Source organism: Hyla sarda, chromosome 3, assembly GCF_029499605.1.
Source record: "Hyla sarda isolate aHylSar1 chromosome 3, aHylSar1.hap1, whole genome shotgun sequence".
Classification (NCBI taxonomy): domain Eukaryota; kingdom Metazoa; phylum Chordata; class Amphibia; order Anura; family Hylidae; genus Hyla; species Hyla sarda.
The window spans coordinates 237,996,215-238,021,299 of NC_079191.1; the positions used below are offsets into that span (position 1 = coordinate 237,996,215).

At 45.5% G+C, this 25,085-nt stretch overlaps 1 protein-coding gene across 6 annotated transcripts in view; it reads right to left on the reverse strand.

Moving 5' to 3' along the window:
- AK9 (adenylate kinase 9) overlaps positions 1–25,085 on the reverse strand; it is a 207,925-nt gene that overhangs the window by 119,808 nt on the left and 63,032 nt on the right. For all 6 annotated transcript variants that reach the window (XM_056566303.1, XM_056566304.1, XM_056566302.1 and 3 more), the window contains 5 exons: positions 6,780–6,854; positions 6,322–6,423; positions 2,739–2,878; positions 2,479–2,659; positions 804–948 (listed from right to left, as the gene is read on the reverse strand). In XM_056566303.1, the coding sequence (XP_056422278.1) occupies positions 804–948; positions 2,479–2,659; positions 2,739–2,878; positions 6,322–6,423; positions 6,780–6,854 (643 nt within the window). The remainder of the gene's footprint in view (positions 1–803; positions 949–2,478; positions 2,660–2,738; positions 2,879–6,321; positions 6,424–6,779; positions 6,855–25,085) is intronic.

Genomic DNA, 25,085 nt, shown 5'->3' on the forward strand with positions numbered 1-25,085 from the left:
ATATATGTTACTGCATAACTTCCAAACGGCTGGAGATATTTTGATAATACTTGGTCACATGTTACTTATGTCCACTTAAAATATAGGATAGTTAATTTAACCCTTAACTACCCCCATTTGTGAGTGTAGGGGTTTTTGTTTAAAGTCCCATGCAAATCAATGGAAAATGTATGTTCCCACATAACTTCCGTACGGCTGGAGATATTTCAATATCTGGTACACATATTACGGGTCGGGATAGGAGGTCAGGATAGGAGGTCGGGATAGGAGGTCGGAATATGAGGACGAGATAGGAGGACGGCATAGGAGGGCCGGGATAGGAGGATGGAATAGGAGGATGGGATAGGAGGTCAAGATAGGAGGTCGGGATAGGAGGACGGGATAGGAGGACGGGATAGGAGGTCGGGATAGGAGGACAGGATAGGAGGACTGGATAGGAGGACTGGATAGGAGGATGGGATAGGAGGACGGGATAGGAGGACGGGATAGGAGGTCGGGATAGGAGGTCGGGATAGGAGGTCGGGATAGGAGGTCGGGATAGGAGGTCGGGATAGGAGGTCGGGATATGAGGTCGGGATAGGAGGTCGGGATAGGAGGTCGGGATATGGGGTTGGGATATGACAACAATATATGAGGACGGGATATGAAGTCAAAAGCTTCCTCCTTTGTTTATTTTCCTCCCCAACAAGGATTAGGAAGGAAAAACCGGGCAACACCGGGTACTCAGCTAGTATATAAAATAAAAACAAATAACAAAGGAAAGAGATAAGGATAAGATGGAGATGACTGACAATTCCTCATACCTTGTGCTTTCAATAATTTCTCTTGCTGTAGCTTTTCTTTAATAGCTGCTATAGCTTTTTCTGTGCCCTCTTCCTGAGCTTTTAGCATGGCATTTTGCTTAGCTTCTTCCACATATGGTACAATAAGTACAGACATGTCAAAGACCTAAAAAATACATGCATAGAACATATCAAAATATTAAAGAAAAATTACATAATTTTGTGCATCATCAGTAAAATAATCACTATTTTAACTAACAATGAAGGGAGCCGATTTTGACTGATTAATATGTACCTTATTGTCTCATTGTTCTCTCCATACATGTAAAACCTTTAAAGGGGTACTTCGGTGGAAAACATTTTTTTTTTTTCATATTAACTGGCTCCAGATTTGTAAATTATTATATAAAAAAATCTTAATCCTTCCTCTAGAGAAAGTTGTACAGTTATTTTCAGTCTGACCACAGTGCTCTCTGCTGACATCTCTGTCCATGTCAGGAATGTCCAGAGTAGAAGCAAATCCCCATAGAAAACCTCTCCTGCTCTGGACAGTTCCTGACATGGACAGAGGTTTCAGCAGAATGCACTGTGGTCAGACAGAAAATAACTACTCAACTTCCTGTTAACTTTCTGGCACCAGTTGATTTGACATTTTTTCCACCAGAGTACCCCTTTAATGGTTACAGTGAGGAAGGAATGGAGAATGTTTCTTATGGATTAGAGTAAAAGCACATAACACTGTTGTTTGCCAGATAGGATTACAATAAAAGCTACATATTCTTCTACATTAACAAGTTAAGTTAAATGTTTAGCTTTTAAAATGATAACTTTGGATTTATGGGTAAGCCATATAAGCGCATTCTGTGTGCAGAAAACATTCTGTATGAATTACTGCTATACAGGTTTTCTAAACAAACTGGATGCAATATGCTTTGGAAAAATGACGTGTTACTGTAATACAGTGATTCTTTACAGTATTCGTTGCAGTATCTGTAGTTGAAATTTGAAATTTACCATATATGTCTAACTTTTAAATATGCTGTGGCAAATTCTTTGACCAGGAAGAAGATGATTCCTAATATTATGTGATAGAAACAAACTCTTGCTTCCTCCTCAAATGCAGCAGCAGCATGTATTATAATTTCGGTCAGGAAATTGTTGTCTTCTGTCATTTTATCTATCAAGCGGAATTCAAGCAGAATTCGAGCGGAATTCAAGCAGAATTTCCATGTGGAAATGAAGAGGAATGAAGGAGGAGGCTATTTCTTCTACTTTTCTGAATTCCGCTTGAATTCCGCTCAAATTCCGCTTGAAAACGATGTTGGGCAGAATTTTTTTCTACCATTGACTTTTATTGGATTCTGCTTGCGGATTCCGCATGAATGAACATGTTCTTTCTTCAAGCGGAAAGGAATTCAACGTCAGAATTCTGCTAGCAGAATTTCCGCAGTGTGAACAGGACCAGAGAAAAAACATTAAAGTCAATGGGCAGAGGAGATTAATTTGGAGTGGAGAATTCAAGAGGAATTACTGGAGTAAATTCCTCTTGAATTACTCAATGTGAACGCACCCTGAGAAACAGTGTACATAATACAATATCATGCAGCCTTCTGCTTTTATACGGTCAGAGAACCCATTGTATTATACAACTTGTATATACTTATATTGTGTCTGTAAAAAATATGCGCTTATTTACCTTTCCTGAGTATTTGTGGGCTATTAGATTGCAGACTGTTGTCTTCCCTGAGGATTTTGGTCCAAGAACAGCCACCTTGCAAGGAGGCAGTGGCATAGGAGGGAGAAGGTATGGCCGAGGATTCTGCATGAATTTTATAAAGGCTTCCTCTGAGGAAAGGACATACATTTTATCTAGAAAACTAAAAGTTAATAAAATAAGTTTTATTTGAATATAACAACAACAAAAAAGATTGGGTACAGTTTTTATAGAATGCTTACCTAACAGAAAATTCTGCCAATCCTTTCCTAATATATCCCTCTTTCAAAGCCACCGGACATAAAGTGCCCCATCTGCTTCTGCGCCACCTGTATCTTGGCGCAATCATACGGTAAGATGAAAGTGTCCTCATTAGTTCATCCTAGTAATTAACAAAATTCACTTAAAAAAGCAAACACTTTGGGGGTAAGTTATCACAGCAGTACACATGTTTTCATATTTGATGCATTGGATTTGAAGCTGCAGATTTTAAGCTGTTTTCATTCATTTAGTTTAAATTGAACTCTGCAGCATAAAACCTGCAGATTCAAATCCAACACATCAAATATGCGCAGGATACTGTATGTGTGAATTCAACCTAATGCTGAAATTGTAGATTGGAAGATTTGTTACATAGCACATGTTCTTTGGAATAACATAACCTGATCTGAAGCTTTTAACTACTCTCGGCCTGGAAGATGCCTCTAAATGTCATATTCCATTAATTAGGTGTGACTACTGGGACTCCTGAAGCGCCCATCTAAATGGAGCAAAAGTACATATTATTGACCCCCACTCCTTTTACTATTTATGACAGTGTGGAATATAGCCAAGTTGATGGTTGACACACTCACACACACACATATATATATATATATGTATATATATATATCTCCATATTTTCATTAGTTTAAGATGTTTCTTTTTAACCCCTTAAGGATGCAGGGTTTTTCCATTTTAGAATTTTCTTTTTTTCCTCATCACCTTCTAAATATTATAACTACATGCCCCAAAATTGGTATGTGTAAAATTGTCATCTTCTGACCGCTATAACTTTTTTCTTTTTCCATATACAGGGATATATGAGGGCTAATTTTTGGCGCTGTGATCTGACCTTTTTATAGGTACCATTTTTGCTTTGATGGGACTTTTTGATCGCTTTTTATACATTTTTATAGGGTATACAAAGTGACCAAATATACGAAATTATGGACTTTGGAATTTTTTTTTTCATTGACCGGGCGTTTTAATTAATGCTATATTTTTATAGTTCAGATATTTTTGCATGCGGCGATACCACATATGTTTATTTTTATTATGGTTACATATTTTATATATGAAATTGGGGGTGATTTTAACTTTTAATAAAGAAGGGGTTAATGGGTGATTTTTTTTACTTTTTATAAAACTTTTTTTTTTTTTTTTTTTTACACTTTTAGTCCCCTTAGGGGACTTTTAGGAGGAATCATTAGATTCCTCATACAGATCAATGTGGTTTCATTGAACCACATTGATCTGTGTGCTCTGCGCTCGATTGATAAAGCCTGGTCCTGTCAGGCTTTATCATTCACAGCGCAGGAGACAGCAGGGAAGGAGAGGTAAGCCCTCCGGCTACCTCAGCAGTGGATCGTCCCCCGCAATCGCACTGTGGGGGGGGGGGCGATCCACCCCACTGGACCACCAGGGATGGTTTAAATGTCCCATTAGAGGCCGCTGTCAACTTTGACAGCGGCGATCTATAGGGATAATAGCCGGAAGCGGCAATCACGGCATTTCGGCTATTAACGTCAGCCCCCAACTCCAGGAATCAGCTGACGACCGGCCGGCATGAAGCGGGCTCGAGTCGGGAGCCCGCGTCATACACCATACGAGTCGGCTCGTCCTTAGTCGGCAACCCGTTAATCCCTTCATGGCCCTGTGAATCAGTGGTGCACTTTATTTTATCATATTACATATTACTAAGCCAGAAAAAAATTATATGTAGGTAAACATTGAAAAAAAAAAAAATGGAATTGCACAATTTGGTGGGGCAATAATTTTTTCGTTGTTTTTTTATTTAATGGGTCAGTACAATTTCATTGATACAGAACTTCAATAATTTTTGTTTCGTTTTAACAAAAATTAAAAACTTGAAAAAAGCAAAAAACGAAAAAGCATTGTTCATTACCATGTTCTGACCCACATAACTTTTTTATTTTCCCACCTACGGACCTGTGTTAGGTTTTATTTTTTGCAACACAACCAGTAGTTTTTGGTGCCACTTTTTTGTAGATATGGCTTTTTGATCACTTTTTATTCCAATTTTTCTGGGATGTTCAAAAATCAACCAAAAATCTGCAAAGTGTTTGGATTATTTTGCGTTTACGTCGTTGACTGTGTGGGATAAGGAAAGTAATAATTTAATATTTCAGGCAATTACACACGTGGCAATACCAAATAAGTGAGGGGAAAAAATAGGGGAGTGATTTAAATTTTTATTAAAAGGGGGTACTCTCGAAGGATAGGGGATAAGATGTCTGATCGCGGGGGTCCCGCCGCTGGGGACCCCTGCAATCTCTCTCCTGCAGCCCCTAGTCATCTGCAGCACGAAGCCGAAGTTTGCTCTGTGCCTGATGACTCACGATACAGGAGCCAGCGGTTTGTGATGTCATGGCCCGCCCACTTGTGATGTCACGCTCCCCTTAATGCAAGCCTATTGGAGGGGTGTGGTCACCACCACGCCCTCTCCTATAGACTTGCAGTAAGGGGGGGAGCGTGATGTCACAAACCGCCGGCTCCTGTATCATGAGTCATCAGGCACGGAGCAAACTTTGTGCTGCAGATGACTAGGGGCTGCAGGAGAGATCGCGAGAGTCCCCAATGGCAGGACCCCCCGATCAGACATCTTATCCTTCTTATAAGATCTTATCCTTTATCCTTGTATTGGGATAAGATGTCTAGGGGCGGAGTAGGGGGGGGGATTCTCAAAAACATTTTATTTTTATATTTTTTAGATGGCTTACATAGATTAGTGTAATGCTAATACCTAAGATTGAGCTACGCTATCTGAACTCGATTGCTAAGGGCTGTCTAAAGCAGCCGTCAACATCACAGACTTAGGGAAGCCAGAGGAACAGAGTTAAAGGGGTACTCCAGAGGAAAACATTTTTTTTAATGGACTTGTGCCAGAAAATTAAACAGATTTGTAAATAAAAAATCTTAATCTTTCTAGTACTTATCAGCTGCTGTATACTACAGAGGAAGTTCTTTTCTTTTTTGATTTCTTTTCTGTATGACCACAGTGCTCTCTGCTGACACCTCTGTCCATGTCAGGAACTGTCCAGAGTACAAGCAAACCCCCATAGCAAACCTATCCTGCCCTGGACAGTTCCTCATACGAACAGAGTTGTCAGCAGAGAGCACTGTGGTCAGACAGAAAAGAACTCCAGAAAGAAATACAACTTTCTGTAGAGCATACAGCAGCTGATAAATACTGGAAGGATTAAGATTTTTAAATAGAAGTAATTTACAAATCTGTTTAACTTTTTGGCACCAGTGGATTAACCGAAGTACACCTTTAAGTCCTTGGGCTTCCCTAACAACACGTTGTCACCCAGCAATTACATCATGGTGAGCGATGGGAACACTAGACACAAGGAATAGCATTTAAAGTTTAAATTACCAGTTAAATAATGGACATTGGACTGATCCGTGTTCATAGCAGCTGCCGATTATGGTGCGGACAAGACCCACAAGCCGTGTCATATCTGCTCACCCAACTCATGATGTACATGCATGTCATGGAGTAATACTGTGCAACTCATAAATAAAATTTTGATTACTTACACCATCCAGGCCTTCCACCGAATCCTCTTCCTCAGAGTTGTAAAGTTTCATTACAACACTTCCATGACGTAGATCCAAAGATTCCAGACGCAATAAAACAGACTGAAGCAAGTGAACACATGTTTAGGTAACAGCAATTTACTTGTATACATGTATATATTCTCTAAACTAAATAGAAGAAGGTGGATATTATGTGGCTATTATGTTGTACTATTTATTTTGTAAAACTAATTTTGCTCATCATTGCTGTACTACTGAAACTACTAGTTTTATAAAGAGGAATAGAAAAAACAAACAACAGAGAAAAGGTAATAGGTAAAGGTAAAAGTAAAATTACTTTTTTTTCCATTTATTTTTTCCTGTGTTTACATAATTGTAAATAATAAATATTAATTGTTATTATTATAACTATTGTTAGTATGCAAATAGTAACTAATAACATAATGGTAGACCCTTACTACAAAGAGTTCATCTGACGTCTTATTTCCATCAAGTTCTATGAGGTACTGAGGGTCGTGATCAATCATAAGATCCTGCAATAAAGCAGCAAATAATATGAGGACATAATACATTTATATACAAAATAAGTACAATTAAAAACCAAACACCTCAATTGTACATAGAATATGCAAAGGGTACAGTCCGGCACTGCTGCCCAAACAGACTAATCCGTAACCAATTCACACAGTTCATGTGGTGCCCGGGGGTGCGATCCGGCAAGTAGCATATACAAAGTGCAGACCAGGAAGATGATAAATGAAAGGATGCACTCACCCAGGAAGCTTGATAGCATAATACTTTATTCAGAAGCCGGTACAACACATAGGTGGGTAGACGCAGAGGAGCGACCTCGCAGCACAAGGCGCACTTCTTCGGGCAGCCCGAAGAAGTGCGCCTTGTGCTGCGAGGTCGTTCCTCTGCGTCTACCCGACTATGTGTTGTACCGGCTTCTGAATAAAGTATTATGCTATCAAGCTTCCTGGGTGAGTGCATCCTTTCATTCATCATCTTCCTGGTCTGCACCTCAATTGTACATGCTTCTCAGAATGGGGAAAGAAACATTGTACTCTCCTAGTAATAGGAGAAAGGGGCAGAGTAAGGCCCTTTTCACACTACCATTATCACACGGAAGTGTGACGGACGTCAAGGCCGCCGTGGAAAATAGCAGGAGAAAAAGTACAGCTTGCACTGTCTTTTTCCCCCACTACACTACGCTTGATTATAATGGGGTCCGTCGGGACTCGCTGTTGCCCATTGCGCCCCATCAAAATGACGGCCATCAAACTCATTAAAAAAAAAAGAGAGCGATTGACAGCTGTTCTTGATGGGGCACAGCGGCAGTGTAAAAGAAGCCTAAGTGAATATTTAGAAATATACTATTTTAAGTCTCTTACCACATTTAAAAGCAGTTTAACTATCTATTTCTCCACGTTCACTAGAACAGGGGAGACAATTCCCTTATGCCTGGCAGCTTACTGTCACTTTTCATTAAAATCTACATGAAGCAAGTAAGGGCATCCAAGATACTGTACTACATGGATTCTGATTTATCAAACAGTGACTGCTGTTCAGATCTGCAGATTTGTGCCGATTTTCCCAATTAATCTAAATTAGGATGTCAAAGTCTGCAACAAATCTGCACAAATGAACATTTCCACACAGTTTTTTTCTGGCGTTATTTGAAAAAACACTTCCGCTGCAGTTTTTGAGCCAAAGTCAGAAGTGGATCCAGCAGGAAGGAGAAGTATAAGCCCTTTCTATCTATGTCCTATTCCTTTTGAATCCACTTCTGGCTTTGGCTCAAAAACTGCAGTAGCAGTTTTCCCAAAAAACGGCAGAAAGAAACCTGTGTGAAAACCTAGCCTTAGGCTAGGTTTTCACTTGGTGTTTGCTCTGGCATTCTTTTCTTGGTTAAAAAAAAAAATAAATACACAAAAACTGCCACCGATTTTCCCTGCGTTTTGGCCCCTTTGGAAGTTTCCCTGCAGGCATTTTTTTTCTCAATTTTGTTGGGTAAAAAAAAAAAGATGCTGTAGGGATGGGAAAAATTGTAGGTAACAAATTTATAATTTTTAGAAAAAAGTGTTTTCATTTTTTTTTCAGCAGGGAACAATTTATGTGTGTGGGCAGGGACCTGAAAATGTACCTGGCAATAAAATGGATAAGGGATCAGTCTTTTTAAAAATAATATATTTTTTATTTTCATTTTATGAAACTTGAAATGTATTTACATAATGTTATTTTTTAATAACTATTGTGTTTAACAGAGTGTGTTCCATGTTGGGAGCAGTACTACCTGCACTAAGGGACAGATCGCAGATCACACCTGAGACCTGTTTAGATCGTAATTTATAATCGAGAGAAAAGGGTGGCTTGCAGCACCACTCTGCTCCCCTGCTCTGTACTGTAATTCGGAGCCATGATGTGAAGAGAACTTCACATCACAGATTTATATATCCTGCTGAGAGTTGTGATTGGCCCGGCATCATCTGGCCAATCACAACTCTCAGCGGGAAATATGAATCTGTGATGTGAAGTACCTCTGCTCCCAACATGGAACACACTCTGTTCCATGCTGGGGGCATTGGTAGTACCGCAAATAAGGATGGACATATAGTTAATATAGTATTAAACACAGTATTTATTAAAATCAACAATAATAAAATACGGTAAATACATTGGTAATAAAAAGTTTCATAAAATCTAAATGAAAAATATATATTGGAACTCTTATCCGTTTTTAATATTGGTGGGTACATTTTCAGCTACACATAAATTGTTACCTGCTTAAAAAAGAAAAAAAATTTGTTCTAACAAATAGAAAATTAATTCCCTACAATTTTTCCCATCACTACTTCATCATTTTTTTCTCTTTTTCTTTTTTATAATAGTAACCTACAAAATGGAATCAAAAAAAGCAAATGCCATCCCTTTGTAGATCGCTAAAGTGAAAGAAAAAAAAAAAAAAAGGATAAAACCGCCCGCAAAATTGCCAATTTTAAAACCCACATGGATTTTTGGGGGGCTTTTTTTTTTTTTTTTTTACTCCCATAGATTTCTACTGAAAAAAATGACTGGCGACAGAGTTGTCGTTTTATTGGCGTTTTTTTAAACAAAAAACCCAGTTTTGGGAAAATAGCTTGCATAAGTTGAAACTTCATGCCAGTTTTAACAGCGCAAAATGAATCAAATTGTATTGCGATGTATGATAAATTTGCACAGTTTTTTATGTAATTTTTTGACGTGGGGTTTGTTTTTCATCTATTAATGGGAGTTGTGCAAAAATGTAACCATTATTTAAAAACATGTATATAACAAATGTGGCAAAAAAAAATTACTGCATTTACACCACAACCAAAACCACACCCCTTGGGCAGAAGGGGTGCAAAAGTGACTAAAACCAAGAAAAGTCACTAAATATTGAGCAAAATGAGGCTTTGTGGAAAACATTTTGACTTTTTTTTTTACACAAGAAAACTGGCAAAAACTTTTTGATACATTCCTAACTATGTGTGTTCTGTTATCCAGAGAGTTCCAAAACTAGAAACGTAATATTGATTATTCTACCTCTTGTTAAACAAACACAAACAGCGCAAACAAAGAATTTCTTTCTGATCAAAGAAACTAAAAGACACTTCTATACATCCGGCAGAAAATATAGTGAAAATGACATACAGTTCAAAGCTTTTAGCACATTTATCAGTTCATTTGCTGTGTAGTGACAGGTCCATTTTACAGTAAAGAGACAATCATAGAAATAATTAAGTCTTACTTGTCACAAATAACTTCAGTGGACATTTTTGGAAATATAACGTCAAACAATGAGACATCACATTACATAATTATTTAACATCACATTACATAACCACAGTCCATAAACTGCTTTTGTCAAAACACTATTTTCACCCCAGCCTGCTTATAAAACCACATTATTACTTTTCACTGGAAAAGCAAAGCAATTTTTCAGCAACAAAGCGAAACACAGGAGAGGAAAATAGACTAAAGCAAAGATTCAACATAATTTTGTAAAAAAAAAAAAAAAAAAAAGAAGAAGAAGAAACACAACTCAAAGTCAATGTTCACACATCTAAAATTATGGCCTGATTTACCGTATATACTCGAGTATAAGCCGACCCGAATATAAGCCGAGGCCCCTAATTTCACCCCAAAAACCAAGAAAAGTTATTGACTCGACTATAAGTCTAGGGTGGGAAATACATCATCCAGCCCCCGTCATTAACACCCTCATCATCACCTGTCATCATCCCCCCATCATCATCACCTGTCATCATCCCCCCTTCATCATTACCCTGTCATCATCTCCCCCTTCATCATTACCCTCTCATCACCCCCCCTACATCATCCCCCCTTCATCATTAACCTGCCATCATCCCCCCTTCATCATTACCCTGTCATCATCCCCCCCTTCATCATCCCCCCTTCATCATTACCCTATTATCATCCCACACCACCCCCTTCATCATCACCGCTTGTCAATGTCTGATTTAACAGTGGTCTTCAACCTGCAGACCTCCAGATGTTCCAAAACTACAACTCCCAGCATGCCCGGACAGCAAAAGGCTGTCCAGGCATGCTGGGAGTTGTAGTTTTGAAACATCTGGAGGTCCGCAGGTTGAAGACCACTGCCCGGGCATTCGTCATCATCCAGCCCCCCCTTTAGTTTTGTACTCTCCTCCGCTCGGTGGGACGTTCGGGTGAGCTGGTCTGGGCCATCTGTGCTGCAGGACCGTCCGGTGGGGAGGGATAGTCGTTCCGGGCTTTCCATCTTCACCTCGTGGGCCTCTTCTCCGCGCTTTGCGCCCGGCCCCGGAATAATGACGTTGCCTTGACGACGACGCACAGGCTGTCCGGGCATGCTGGGAGTTGTAGTTTTGAAACATCTGGAGGTCCGCAGGTTGAAGACCACTGAGGGCGGAGAGTTCACTCGAGTATAAGCCGAGGGGGGTGTTTTCAGCACGGAAAATCTTGCTGAAAAACTTGGCTTATACTCGAGTATATACGGTAGATGCTGGATTTGTGCATATTTCTGTGCACTTTCACATCGAAATCCGTCTCCTTTCATTGTCCACCTGGTGCTGAAAAATTTGTACACTTTTTAAAAGCTATGGGGGGAATAAAAGACACACACACCACTTTACTGTGTGTGTCCTACATCACCTTGTAGTTTTCATAAGTGAAGGTGGTGTATTAAAGACAGTGGGGTAGATTTATCAAAACCTGTCCAGGAAAAGTTGCCCAGTTGAGTCCATCAAGTTCAACCTATAACCCTAATGAGCCCCTACTGAGTTGATCCAGAGGAAGGCAAAAAATCCTCATACTATAGGTAAAAATTCCTTCCTGACTCCATATATGGCAGTCAGAATAAATCCCTGGATCAATGTTCTGTCCCTATAAATCTAGTATACATAACCAGCTTTGTTATTATTCTCCAAAAATGCATCCAGACCCCTTTTGAACTCTTTCACAGAGTTCACCATCACCACCTCCTCCGGGAGAGAATTCCACAGTCTCACTGCTCTTACAGTATAGAACCCCCATCTGTGCTGGTGTAGAAACCTTCTTTCCACTAAACGTAGAGGTAGCCCCCTTGTTATAGATACAGTCCTGGGTATAAATAGATCATGGGAGAGATATCTGTACTGTCCCCTGATATATTTATACATAGTTATTAGGTCTCATCTAAGCCTTCTTTTTTCTAAACTAAATAACCCCAATTCTGATAATCTTTCTGGGTACTGTAGTCCTCCCATTCCCCGTATTACTATGGTTGCCCGTCTTTGAACCCTCTCCAGCTCCACTATATCTTTCTTGTACACTGGTGCCCAGTACTGTACACAGTATTCTATGTGTGGTTTGACTAGTGATTTGTACAGTGGTAGAATTATTTCCTTGTCGTGGGCATCTATGCCCCTACTGATGCACCCCATGATTTTATTTGCCTTGGCAGCAGCTGCCCGACACTGGTCACTACAGCTAAAATTACTGTTAACTAAGAGCCCTAAGTCCTTTTCTACATCAGTCCTCCCAAGTGTGCTCCCATTTAATACAGAATCCCAGCCTGGATTTTTCCTCCCCATGTGCCTAACCTTACATTTATTGTAAGGTTGAACCTCATCTGCCACTTCCCAGCCCAAACCTCCAACCTATCCAGATCCATTTGTAACAGTGCACTGTCCTCTATTGTGTTTACCGCTTTACAGAGTTTAGTATTATCTGCAAAGATTGCTACTTTACTATTCAACCCCTCTACAAGGTCATTAACCCCTTAAGGACGCAGGGCATATCCATACGCCCCCGTTTCCGAGTCCTTAAGGACTCAGGGCGTATGGGTGTGATATCGTTAAGCAGGCATCCCAGCATATCGCCCAGTGGGGTCCTGAGGTCCCCCATATCGGCGATCAATTCAGACAGGCGACGGCGATCAGAGCGGAGATCGGCGCCGGCAGAGGTTTCCTACGTTGCCCTGGTCCGGCTGTGGTAGCCTCTGGTGGGGTGGCGGCGACAGGAGCAGCAGGATAGGTGGCAGCAGCGGCGGCGGAGGCAGGATACAGCAGGAGGTGAGGCCTGTTCACCTCCTGCTGTTGCTTAGCAACACCTCTCAGCATGCAAAGCCAAAGGGTATGCTGGGAATTGTAGTTTTGCAACAGCTGGAGTTCCAACTACAACTCCCAGCATGCCCTTTGGTAGTCTGTGCATGCTGGGGGTTGTAGTTATGCAACAGCTAGAGGCATATTTTTTTCTATGAAAAAGTGTGCATCCAGCTGTTGCATAACTACAACTCCCAACACGCACAGACTACCAAAGGGCATGCTGGGAGTTGTAGCCGTGTGCCTCCAGCTGTTGCAAAACTACAACTCTCAGCATTCCCCTTGGCTGTCAATGCATGCCGATTGATTGCAAAACCAAGTTTGTCACCTAACAGTGTTTTGCAACCAGTGTGCCTCCAGCTGTTGCAAAAATACAACTCCCAGCATGTATGGTCTGTCAGTGCGTGCTGGGAGTTGTAGTTTTGCAACAGCTGGAGGTTTTCCCCTCCCCCCCCCCCATGTGAATGTACAGGGTTCATTCACACGGGCGGGTTTACAGCTAGTTTTCTGTTGCAAGGCAAATTTTCCACCGCAGCTCAAACTCCCAGGGAGAAACTCACCGTAAGCCCGCCCTACAAACACTACACTACCTTACACCTACACAAAATAAAAAGTAAAACACTACATATACATACCCCTACACAGTCCCAACCCCCCCATAGAAAAAAAAATGTCTTGTACGGCACTGTTTCCAAAACGGAGCCTCCAGCTGTTGAAAAACAACAACTCCCAGTATAGCCGGACAGCCACTGACTGTCCGAGCATACTGGGAGTTTTGAAACAGCTGGAGACACCCTGTTTGGGAAAAACTGCCGTTGGGTATTTTTGTGGCGGATTCAAATCCCCAATCTAGGCCTCAAATGCCCATGGCGCTCTCTTGCTTTGGAGCCCTGTCGTATTTCAAGGAAACAGTTTTGGGCCACATATGGGGTACAGCAGAAATAGCTTTACAATTTTTGGGGTGCTTTTTCTCCTTTTACCCCTTATGAAAAGGGTAAAATTGGGGTCTACACCAGCATGTTAGTGTAAAAAATATAAATTTTTACACTAACATGCTGGTGTTGCCCCATACTTTTAATTTTCACAAGCGGTAAAAGGAAAAAAACAAAACAAAACTACCCCATATGTGGGCGTTAATTGCTCTGCGGGCGCACAACAAGGCTCAGGAGTGAGAGTGTGCCATGTACATTTGAGGTCTACATTGGTGATTTGCACAGGGGTGGCTGATTTTACAGCGGTTCTGACATAAACACAAAACAATAAATACCAAGATGTGACCCCATTTTGGAAACTACACCCCTTATGGAACATAACACGGGGTATAGTGAGCCTTAACACCCCACAGGTGTTTAACGCATTTTCGTTAAAGTTGCATGTAAAAATGAATAATAAAAAAAAAAGTTTCACTAAAATGCTGGTGTTACCCTATATTTTTCATTTTCACAAGGGAGAATATGAAAAAAGCCCCCCAAAATTTGTAGCCCCATTTCTTCTGAGTAAGAACATGCCCCATATGTGGATGTAAAGTGCTCTGCAGGCGAACTACAATGCTCAGAAGAGAAGGAGCACCATTGGGCCATCTGAAATTGAAGGCCTTGTGTGTTTACAAAGCCCCCATTTCTCTATCGGCTCCATTGGGGGACACAGACCGTGGGTGTATGCTGCTGTCTCTAAGGAGGTGTGACACTATGGTAATAAAAAAAGTCAGCTCCTCCCAGCAGGATATATCCGCCTTCAGGCTCTGAGCTAGTCAGTTTAAGCTTAGTGTCTGAAGGACGTGTTAGTTTTTTATTCCTTTTCTTTTCCGTTTTCAGGTGGGGGCTCAGGGACTCCGGACCCCCTGTTTTGGTCCACCTTCATTTATGGGGCTTGATTATTAAGGGGCTGCACGTTATGCTGGGGGAGCAGTGGCACCTGAGGGGGCATATCTTATAAGGCACCTTACTTTATGGGGCACTTTATTATGTGGTGTGTGTGTGTGTTGGTGCAACTACTACAGCGCCTTATTTGCGGCTGTCAGCCGTGGCGCTGCTCCGGGCGGGGCGCTCTCAGCGCCGGCTTACCTTCGTTATGCTTACTGCGCCTTATCGCGGCTGACAGCTGCGGCGCTGCTATGAGCCAGGCGCTTCAGCGCCGGCTTACTTTCACTTTCGCCGACAGACTTATTATATCTGTAAGCACTGTAATACCAAGATGTCTGGCTCTGCTGAGCCCTCTTGCCCTGCCTGCTCCACTGCTCCCCCAGACCCCCTGGTGCCCCCTGATGCCCCTTCGGTCCCAGTGGGTTCAGCCGCTCCTCCAGCCTGGGTTTCTTCCCTGACCCAGTAAATGGCTGACTTGACCCAAGTCTCCCGTTCGGTGGCTGCGGCCTCCTGGGAAATGGTGTCCGCCTTGAAGGGGTCTTCCCTGAGTAGGACCTCTGAGAGGGCCTGCTCCTCGTATCCCCATACCTCACACTCTCACAAGCGTGCTAGGGGTGCCTCGTCTGACTTTTCCATTGAGTCTTCTGATAGACGTGAGCGTTCCCATAGTGGGTCCCGCCCCCTATCTTCTGGGCTAAAACGTGGCTCCTCCAGAGGACGTTCTCGGAGTCGCCACTCTGCTAAGCCGGAGCCCCGTGCCCGGTCTGGGTCACCCCCCTTCAGGACTGCCTCTACTCATTTACATTCCCCTGGTGAACTGGTGGACGAGGCTTCCGAGCTGGCATCTGACTCAGAGGACCGCTCAGACTCAATTGCAACGGTGAACTCATTGGTGACAGCCATAAGAGACACCTTTCACTTGGAGGACCCAGGATCTTCGGATGTCAATCCAGGAGTATCCTTTCATTGTGCTAAGCCAGCACCTCAAAGCTTCACTTCTCACGCTGACTTTGACAACATTCTGGAATCTGCATGGAAACATCCAGACAAGAGGTTCCCGGGAATCAAGTCAAGAACGTTATCCATTTGACAAGGACTTTGTCGCTAAGGTGGTTTACCCTCCCTCAGTGGATCCACCAATCTCCCGGATCTCTAAGGCGACTACACTGCCTCTGGCAGATGCCGCTGCCTTCAAGGATCCCGCGGACAAGAAGGTAGAATCTTTAGCGAAGTTCGCTTCTGAAGCAGGTGGCTCTTCTCTTCTTCCCATCTTCGCCTCGACATGGGTGTCCAAGGCCCTGTCGGAGTGGTGCCAAAAGCTCCATCAGGATATCTCAGCGGGATCCCCCCCAGAGGATCTATCTGCTCTGGCTCTCCAATGCGCTAAAGCTGGGGACTTTCTGTGCACAGCTTCCATGCAGTCAGCCCGTTGTTCTCCCTTTGCTGTGGGTCACCTAGCGGCTCTCCGCCGCTCTATGTGGCTTAAAGCTTGGAATGCGGATGCCGCTTCCAAAAGGTCTCTCACTGAGTTTCCCTTTACGGGTGGCCGTCTTTTTGGCAAACGCCTTGATGAGATTTATTTCTGAGGCAACGGGAGGTAAGAGTTCCTTGTTACCTCAAAATAAGGCTCGTCCTACTTCCCAGAGGAAGTCCTTTTCCTTTCGGTCCTTTCGGACCTCTGGCCCCAGTAAAGGGTCCGGGCAGGCGCCCTCGCTGGACAAGAAGGCTCCCTCGTTCCGCGCACGCCCGTCTTGGAAGTCGGACTCCAACCGGTCCGGCCGTTTTGCGCCCAAATCGGGCAACCGCAAACCCACTTCTGCATGAAGTGAGGCCCCCACCTGCGGTTTCTTTTCGGGTGGGAGGTCGTCTCTTGTTTTTCCGAAACATCTGGACTTCGCACATTCAGGACTCTTGGGTCAGGGATGTGGTGTCCAACGGTTACCGGATCGATTTCACCTCCCTTCCGAGGGATCGCTTTTTTCTATCCCGGGCCCCCCGGTCTCCTCCTCTGGCAAAGCAATTTCGAGCGGCTCTCCAATCTCTGCTTCTCCAGGGGGTTATCGTCCCCGTTCCTCCAGGGGAACATTTTTGGGGTTTCTATTCAAATCTTTTTGTGGTCCCCAAAAAGGACGGTTCTGTGCGGCCAATCCTAGACCTCAAGCGTCTCAACCGTCACCTTCTCATCCGCCACTTCAGAATGGAATCCCTCCGTTCGGTGGTGGCGTCCCTGGAACAAGGGGAGTTTCTTTCATCGGTGGATATCAAGGATGCCTTCCTCCATGTGCCAATATTTCCAGGCCATCATCGGTACCTCCGTTTTGCGGTTCCAGAGGGGCACTTTCAATTCGTGTCCCTCCCCTTTGGTCTAGCCTCGGCTTCTTGGGTCTTTACAAAGATCCTTGCGCCAGTAATGGGCCTGTTGCGGTCAAGGGGGATCTCGGTGATACCCTATCTGGACGACCTTCTCATCAAGGCTCCAACCAGAGCCCAGACTCGGGAGAATTTGGACGTCACTCTTCACACTCTGACTCGCTTCGGGTGGATGGTCAAGCGGGACAAGTCAGTCCTCTGTCCTACCCAGTCTCTAACCTTCCTAGGACTTCGATTCGACACGGCTTCTGCCTGAATTTGTCTTCCGCCGGACAAACGTCTGGCGCTCCGGTCGGGGGTCTGCTCCCTTCCCAACTATGGAGGCCGTACCCTTTGCCCAGTTTCATTACCACCCCCTTCAACTGGCGATTCTCTCTCGATGGAACAGGTCTCCCCTGTCCCTCGATCGTCAGATTGTTCTCCCTCGCAGGGTCCGTCAGTCTCTGCTCCAAGGGTGGCCCTTTCTTCCCCTTCACTGGCAGGTTGTTACAACGGATGCCAGCCTGTCGGGCTGGGGCGGTGTGTTCAGGGATTGGACGGTTAAGGGACTCTGGTCTCCCCCGAAGACTCTTCTCCCGATAAACATATTGAAATTACGGGCGATTCTTCTTTGTCTTCTTCATTGGGAGTCCCGTCTTCAGTCCCGTCCTGTCTGCGTTCAGTCAGACAACGCCACGGCCGTGGCGTACATAAATCGTCAGGGCGGCACTCGAAGCTCGGCAGCCATGGCCGAGGTGACAAGATTCTCACCCGGGCCGAGAACAAAGTTTTGTCCATTTCGGCGATTCACATTCCGGGAGTGCTCAACTGGGAAGTGGACTTCCTCAGTCGGTCCTCTCCCGACCCCGGCGAGTGGTCTCTTCATCCGGAGGTCTTCGCGCAGCTCTGCGACCTCTGGGGCATTCCGGACGTGGAGCTCTTCGCGTCCCGGCACATTCGGAAGATTCTTCCGTTTGTGTACAAGTCCCGGGACCCTCAGGCTCTGGCCGTGGACGCCATATTGATTCCTTGGGCGGGGTTCCCTCCTCTTCCGCTCCTTCCCAGGGTGCTGAGGAAGCTCAAGGCAGAGGGCGTCCCCGCCATTCTGGTAGCTCCAGCTTGGCCCCGAAGGTCGTGGTACGCCGACGTAGTCAGGCTCCTGGACGACGCTCCTCTGCGCCTTCTGCTCCGCCTGGACCTACTCTCTCAGGGTCCTCTTTGCCACCCCAATTTACAGTCACTGCATTTGATGGTGTGGCGGTTGAGACCACGGTTTTGAGGGCCCGCGGGTTCTCTTCCCAAATCATTAACACCAAGCTCAAGGCTCGTAAGCCCTCCTCCACAAGAATTTACCACCGTACTTGGTGGTCTTATTTTCGTTGTTGTGAAGCTTAGGACTTCTCCCCAGTGACCTTCTCGGTTCCCCATCTTCTCTCTTTTTTGCAGTCGGGGTTGGAACTAGGGTTGTCTCTCAGTTCCCTTAAAGGTCAGGTTTCGGCCCTTACTGTTCTTTTCCAGCGACCCCTGGCTTCTAATTCTCATGTCCGGACCTTCCTGCAAGGAGTGGTGCACGCTGTTCCTCCTTATCGGTCACCTTCTTCCCCTTGGGACTTGAATTTGGTTCTGAGTGCCATCCAGGGGGCCCCCTTTGAGCCCCTTAGAGAGGTGTCTCTCCTTCTCCTTTCTTGTAAAGTGGCGTTTCTTGTGGCTATCACCTCCATCCGGAGGGTGTCTGAACTGGCAGCTCTTTCCTGCCGTTCTCCGTTTCTGGTGATCCACCAGGACAAGGTCGTCTTCCAGCCAGATCCTTCCTTTTTACCTAAGGTGGTCTCGGCTTTTCATCTCAATGAGGACATTGTCCTCCCGTCTTTTTGTCCGGCTCCTTCTCATCCTAAGGAGCGCTTACTACACAAGCTGGATGTTTCGGGCTGCTCGGTCTTATCTCTCCATCACTTCTTCGTTACGTCAGTGTGATTCCTTTTTCATCCTTACGGAAGGTCGTCGCAAGGGACAACCTGCTTCCAAGGCCACCATTTCTCGGTGGATTCGGTCTGCCATTTCGGAAGCCTATCGCTGTAAGGGGAAGATTCCTCCTTTCAGGGTTGTGGCTCATTCCACTCGTTCCCTTGCCTGAATACTTATCTGCCCACCCAAGGGACGGCTTTGGTACGTCCCACGGTCTGTGTCCCCCAATGGAGCCGATAAAAAAATCTCCTTTTCTCTAACACTTACCGTAAAATCTCTCTTTCTCGAAGGATCCATTGGGGGACACAGCTCCCGCCTTTTTGGGTTTGTTCCTTTGGTTCTCTGTCCGAGGGTGTGTTCAGTTATGTTTTTTCTTCTGATCCTCAGACAGTTTTAGGTTTTTCTTTGACCTATTGGTCTCCTCCTATTGCTCTGGAACTTAAACTGACTAGCTCACAGCCTGAAGGCTGGTATATCCTGCTGGGAGGAGCTGACTTTTTTTTTTTATTACCATGGTGTCACACCTCCTTAGAGACAGCAGCATACACCCAAGGTCTGTGTCCCCCAGTGGATCCTTCGAGAAAGAGATTTTTCGAAAGTGTTAAAAAATCTCCTTATTGTCAGAACAGTGGACCCCGCCACATGTGACCCCATTCACGTAATGTAATAAGGGGTACAGTGAGCATTTACACCCCACAGGTGTCTGACAGATTTTTGGAACAGTGGTCTGTGAAAATGAAAAATAAAATTTTTCATTTGCACAGCTCACTGTTCAAAAGATCTGTCAAACGCCAGTGGGGTGTAAATGCTCACTGCATCCCCTATTAAATTCTGTGAGGGGTGTAGTTTCCATAATGGGGTCACATGTGGGGGGGGTCCACTGTTCTGGTACCACGGGGGGGATTGTAAACGCACATGGCCCCCGACTTCTATTCCAACCAAATTCTCTCACCAAAAGCTCAATGGCGCTCCTTCTGTTCTGAGCATTGTAGTTCGCCCAAAGAGCACTTTACATCCACATATGGAGTATTTCCATACTTCGAAGAAATGGAGTTACAAATTTTGGGAGGCTTTTTCTCCAATTATCCCTTGTGAAAATTAAAAATTTGGGGTAACACCAGCATTTTAGTGAAAAAAAATCAAATTTTTCATTTTCACGTCCAACGTTAGCGGAAATTTGTCAAGCACCTGTGGGGTCTTCAGGCTCACTGTACCCTTTGTTACGTTCCTTGAGGGGTAGTTTCCAAAATAGTTTTCCTTGTTTTTTTTTTTGCTGTTCTGGCACCATAGGGGCTTCCTAAATGCGACATGCCCCCCCAAAACCATTTCAGCAAAATTTGCTTTCCAGAAACCAAATGTGACTTCTTCTCTTCTGAGCATTGTAGTGCACCCGCAGTGCACTTGACGTCCACACATGGGTTATTTCCATACTCAGAAGAGATGGGGTTACAAATTTTGGAGGGCATTTGCTCCTATAGCCCCTTGTAAAAATTTTAAATTTGGGGGAAAACCAGCATTTTAGCGAAAAAAAAAAATTTCATTTACACATCCGAGTTTAATGAAAAGTTGTCAAACACCTGTGGGGTGTTAAGGCTCACTGGACCCCTTGTTATGTTCCTTGAGGGGTGTAGTATTCCATTTTTTTTTGTTTTTATTGTTGTTCTGGGTTGTTTAAGGGCTTCCTAAATGTGACATACTCCCCAAAAACCATTTCAGAAAAACTCACTCTCCAAAATCCTATTGTCTCTCCTTCCCTTCTGAGCCTTGTAGTGCATCCACAGAGCACTTGTGTCACGATTCGGCTGGCTGGAGGTGGATCCTCTGTGCCAGAGAGGGATTGGCGTGGACCGTGTCGGTGGACCGGTTCTAAGTTGCTACTGGTATTCACCAGAGCCCGCCGCAAAGCGGGATGGTCTTGCAGCGGCGGTAGCAACCAGGTCGTATCCACCGGCAACGGCTCAACCTCTCTGACTGCTGAGATAAGCGCGGTACAAGGGAGTAGACAAGAGCAAGGTCGGACGTAGCAGAAGGTCAGGGCAGGCAGCAAGGATCGTAGTCAGGGGCAACGGCAGGAGGTCTGGAACACAGGCTAGGAACACACAAGGAAACGCTTTCACTGGCACAATGGCAACAAGATCCGGCAAGGGAGTGCAGGGGAAGTGAGGTATAAGTAGGGAAGTGCACAGGTGAAGGTACTGATTAAAACCTCATGCGCCAATCACCCAGCGCGCGCGCGCCCTAAGGAGCGGGGCCGCGCGTGCCGGGACAGGACAGACGGGGAACGGGTCTGGTAAGCGAGTCGGGATGCACATCGCGAGCGGGCGCGTCCCGCATCGCGAATCGCATCCCGGCTGGGAACATTATCGCAGCGCACCCGGTCGGCAGGTCTGACCGGGGCGCTGCGAATAGGAGAACGCTGTGAGCGCTCCGGGGAGGAGCGGGGACCCGGAGCGCTCGGCGTAACAGTACCCCACCCCCCCTTGGGTCTCCCCCTCTTTTTGGAACCTGAGAATTTGAGGATAAGATTCTTGTCCAGGATGTTGTCCTCAGGTTCCCATGACCTCTCCTCTGGGCCGCAATTCTCCCAATGAACCAAATTTTTTTTTTTACCTCTGACCGTCTTGGATGCCAGAATTTCTTTCACCGAAAAAACGTCAGAGGACCCGGAAACTGGAGTGGGAGAAACAACTTTGGGAGAGAAGCGGTTAAGGATGAGTGGTTTAAGGAGAGAGACATGGAAAGCATTGGGAATATGGAGAGAAGGAGGAAGAGGAGTTTGTAAGAGACAGGGTTGATTTGGCATTTGATTTTGAAAGGACCAAGGTAACGTGGTCCCAGTTTATAACTGGGGACACGAAAGCGGACATACTTGGCGGAGAGCCATACTTTGTCTCCGGGAGAAAAAACGGGGGGAATTCTTCTTTTCCTATCGGCATGTTTTTTCATCCGGGATGAGGCCTGTAAGAGAGAATTTTGAGTCTCTTTCCATATGGTGGAGAAGTCCCGAGTCACCTCATCAACAGCGGGCAAGCCAGAGGGCATGGGAGTGGGAAGGGGGGGAAGAGGGTGACGGCCGTACACCACGAAGAATGGGGATTTAGCGGAAGATTCAGAGACTCTGAAATTGTACGAGATTTGGCCCATGGTAGAAGATCTGCCCAGTCATCCTGGCGGGAGGAAACAAAATGTCGCAAATAGTCACCCAGAACCTGATTAATTCTACTTGCCCATTGGATTGGGGATGATAAGAAGACGAGAAGTTTAATTTGATTTTGAGTTGATTACAGAGGGCCCTCCAGAATTTAGACACAAATTGAACGCCTCTATCCGAGACGATATGCGTAGGTAGCCCGTGAAGGCGAAAAATGTGTATAAAAAATTGTTTCGCCAACTGAGGCGCAGAAGGAAGACCTGGAAGAGGGATAAAATGTGCCATCTTGGAGAATCGATCAACGACCACCCAAATAACTGTGTTGCCATGGGATAAAGGTAAGTCAGTAATAAAGTCCATACCAATCTGAGACCATGGTCGTTCAGGAACAGGCAGAGGATGGAGGAGACCAGCAGGCTTCTGGCGAGGGGTCTTGTCCTGGGCACAGTCTGTACAAGCCCGCACGAAATCAGCTTCCAGGGTAGGCCACCAATAAAATCGAGAGATGAGCTGGATGGATTTTTTGATGCCAGCATGGCCTGCGAGGTGTGAGGAGTGTCCCCACTTGAGAATCCTGAGGCGCTGGCGTGGAGAGACGAAGGTCTTCCCTGGAGGAGTTTGTCTGATGGAAGCTGGAGAAGTGGAGATCAGACAGTCCGGAGGAATAATGTGTTGCGGGGAAGCTTCCACTTCAGAGGCATCCGATGAACGAGAGAGGGCATCAGCCCTAATGTTCTTGACAGCAGGGCGAAAATGAATTTCAAAGTTAAAACGGGCAAAGAACAACGACCACCTAGCCTCGCGAGGGTTCAGCCGTTGGGCAGACTGAAGATAAGAGAGATTCTTGTGATCAGTGTATATAATAACTGGATATTTGGATCCCTCCAGCAGGTGCCTCCATTCCTCAAGCGACAATTTTATGGCCAGTAGTTCTCGATCACCAATGGAGTAGTTTTTCTCCGCCGGAGAGAAGGTCCTAGAAAAGAAACCACAAGTAACAGCATGTCCGGAAGAATTTTTTTGTAGGAGTACTGCTCCAGCTCCCACCGAGGAGGCGTCTACCTCCAGCGAGAAGGGCTTAGATGGATCAGGTCTGGAGAGTACGGGAGCAGAAGAAAAGGCAGTCTTGAGATGATTGAATGCGTCTTCCGCTTGAGGAGGCCAGGACTTAGGGTTGGCGTTTTTCTTGGTTAGGGCCACGATAGTGTTACGCCGAGCGCTCCGGGTCCCCGCTCCTCCCCGGAGCGCTCACGGCGTCTCTCTCCCTGCAGCGCCCCGGTCGGTCCCGCTGACCGGGAGCGCTGCACTGTCATGGCCGTCGGGGATGCGATTCGCACAGCGGGACGCGCCCGGTTGCGAATCGCGTCCCAAGTCACTTACCTGTCCCGGTCCCCGGCTGTCATGCTCTGGCGCGCGCGGCTCCGCTCTCTAGGGCGCGCGCGCGCCAGCTCTCTAGATTTAAAGGGCCAGTGCACCAATGATGGTGCCTGGCCCAATCTTCCCAATTAGCCTGATTAGTTCCACCTGTGCACTCCCTACTTATACCTCACTTCCCCTGCACTCCCTTGCCGGATCTTGTTGCCCTTGTGCCTAGTGAAAGCGTTCCCTTGTGTGTTCCTAGCCTGTGTTCCAGACCTCCTGCCGTTGCCCCTGACTACGATCCTTGCTGCCTGCCCCGACCTTCTGCTACGTCCGACCTTGCTCTTGCCTTATCCCTTGTACCATGCCTATCTCAGCAGTCAGAGAGGTTGAGCCGTTGCCGGTGGATACGACCTGGTTGCTACCGCCGCTGCAAGACCATCCCGCTTTGCGGCGGGCTCTGGTGAAAACCAGTAGCTACTTAGAACCGGTCCACCAACACGGTCCACGCCAAACCCTCTCTGACACAGAGGATCCACCTCCAGCCTGCCGAACCGTGACAGATAGGAGCCACAATAGTGGAAAAGTGCGGAATAAATTGTCTGTAATAATTGGCAAACCCCAAAAAACGTTGGATAGCACGGAGTCCGGAGGGGCGTGGCCAATCCAATACGGCTGATAGTTTATCTGGGTCCATTTGTAGTCCCTGGCCAGAGACTAAATATCCTAGGAAGGGAAGAGATTGACATTCAAAGAGACATTTTTCTATTTTGGCATATAACTGATTGTCCCGAAGTCTCTGAAGAACCATGCGGACATGCTGGCGGTGTTCTTCTAGGTTAGCAGAAAAAATCAAAATATCGTCTAGGTAAACCACAACACAGGTATATAGAAGATCACGAAAAATTTCATTCACAAAGTCTTGGAAGACGGCAGGGGCGTTGCAAAGCCCAAAGGGCATAACCAGATATTCTAAGTGTCCATCTCTGGTGTTAAATGCGGTCTTCCACTCGTCCCCCTCCCTGATGCGGATGAGATTATATGCACCTCTTAAGTCCAGCTTGGTAAAGATGTGGGAGCCTCGTAGGCAATCAAAGAGTTCCGAGATAAGAGGTAGGGGATAGCGTTTTTTTACAGTGATTTTATTAAGTCCGCAGTAATCAATGCAAGGGCGTAAGGAGCCGTCTTTTTTGGAAACGAAGAAAAATCCAGCTCCGGCAGGGGAGGAAGACTTGCGGATAAACCCCTTTTTTAAATTCTCTTGGATGTACTCCGACATGGCTTGTGTTTCCGGAGCAGACAGAGGATAGATTCTGCCCCGGGGTGGAGTAGTACCAGGGAGGAGGTCAATAGGACAGTCATAAGGCCTGTGAGGAGGCAAAGTCTCTGCTTGTTTTTTGCAAAAAACATCAGCATAATCCAGATAGGCCTTGGGGAGACCAGATATCGGAGGAACCACAGGGTCTTGAC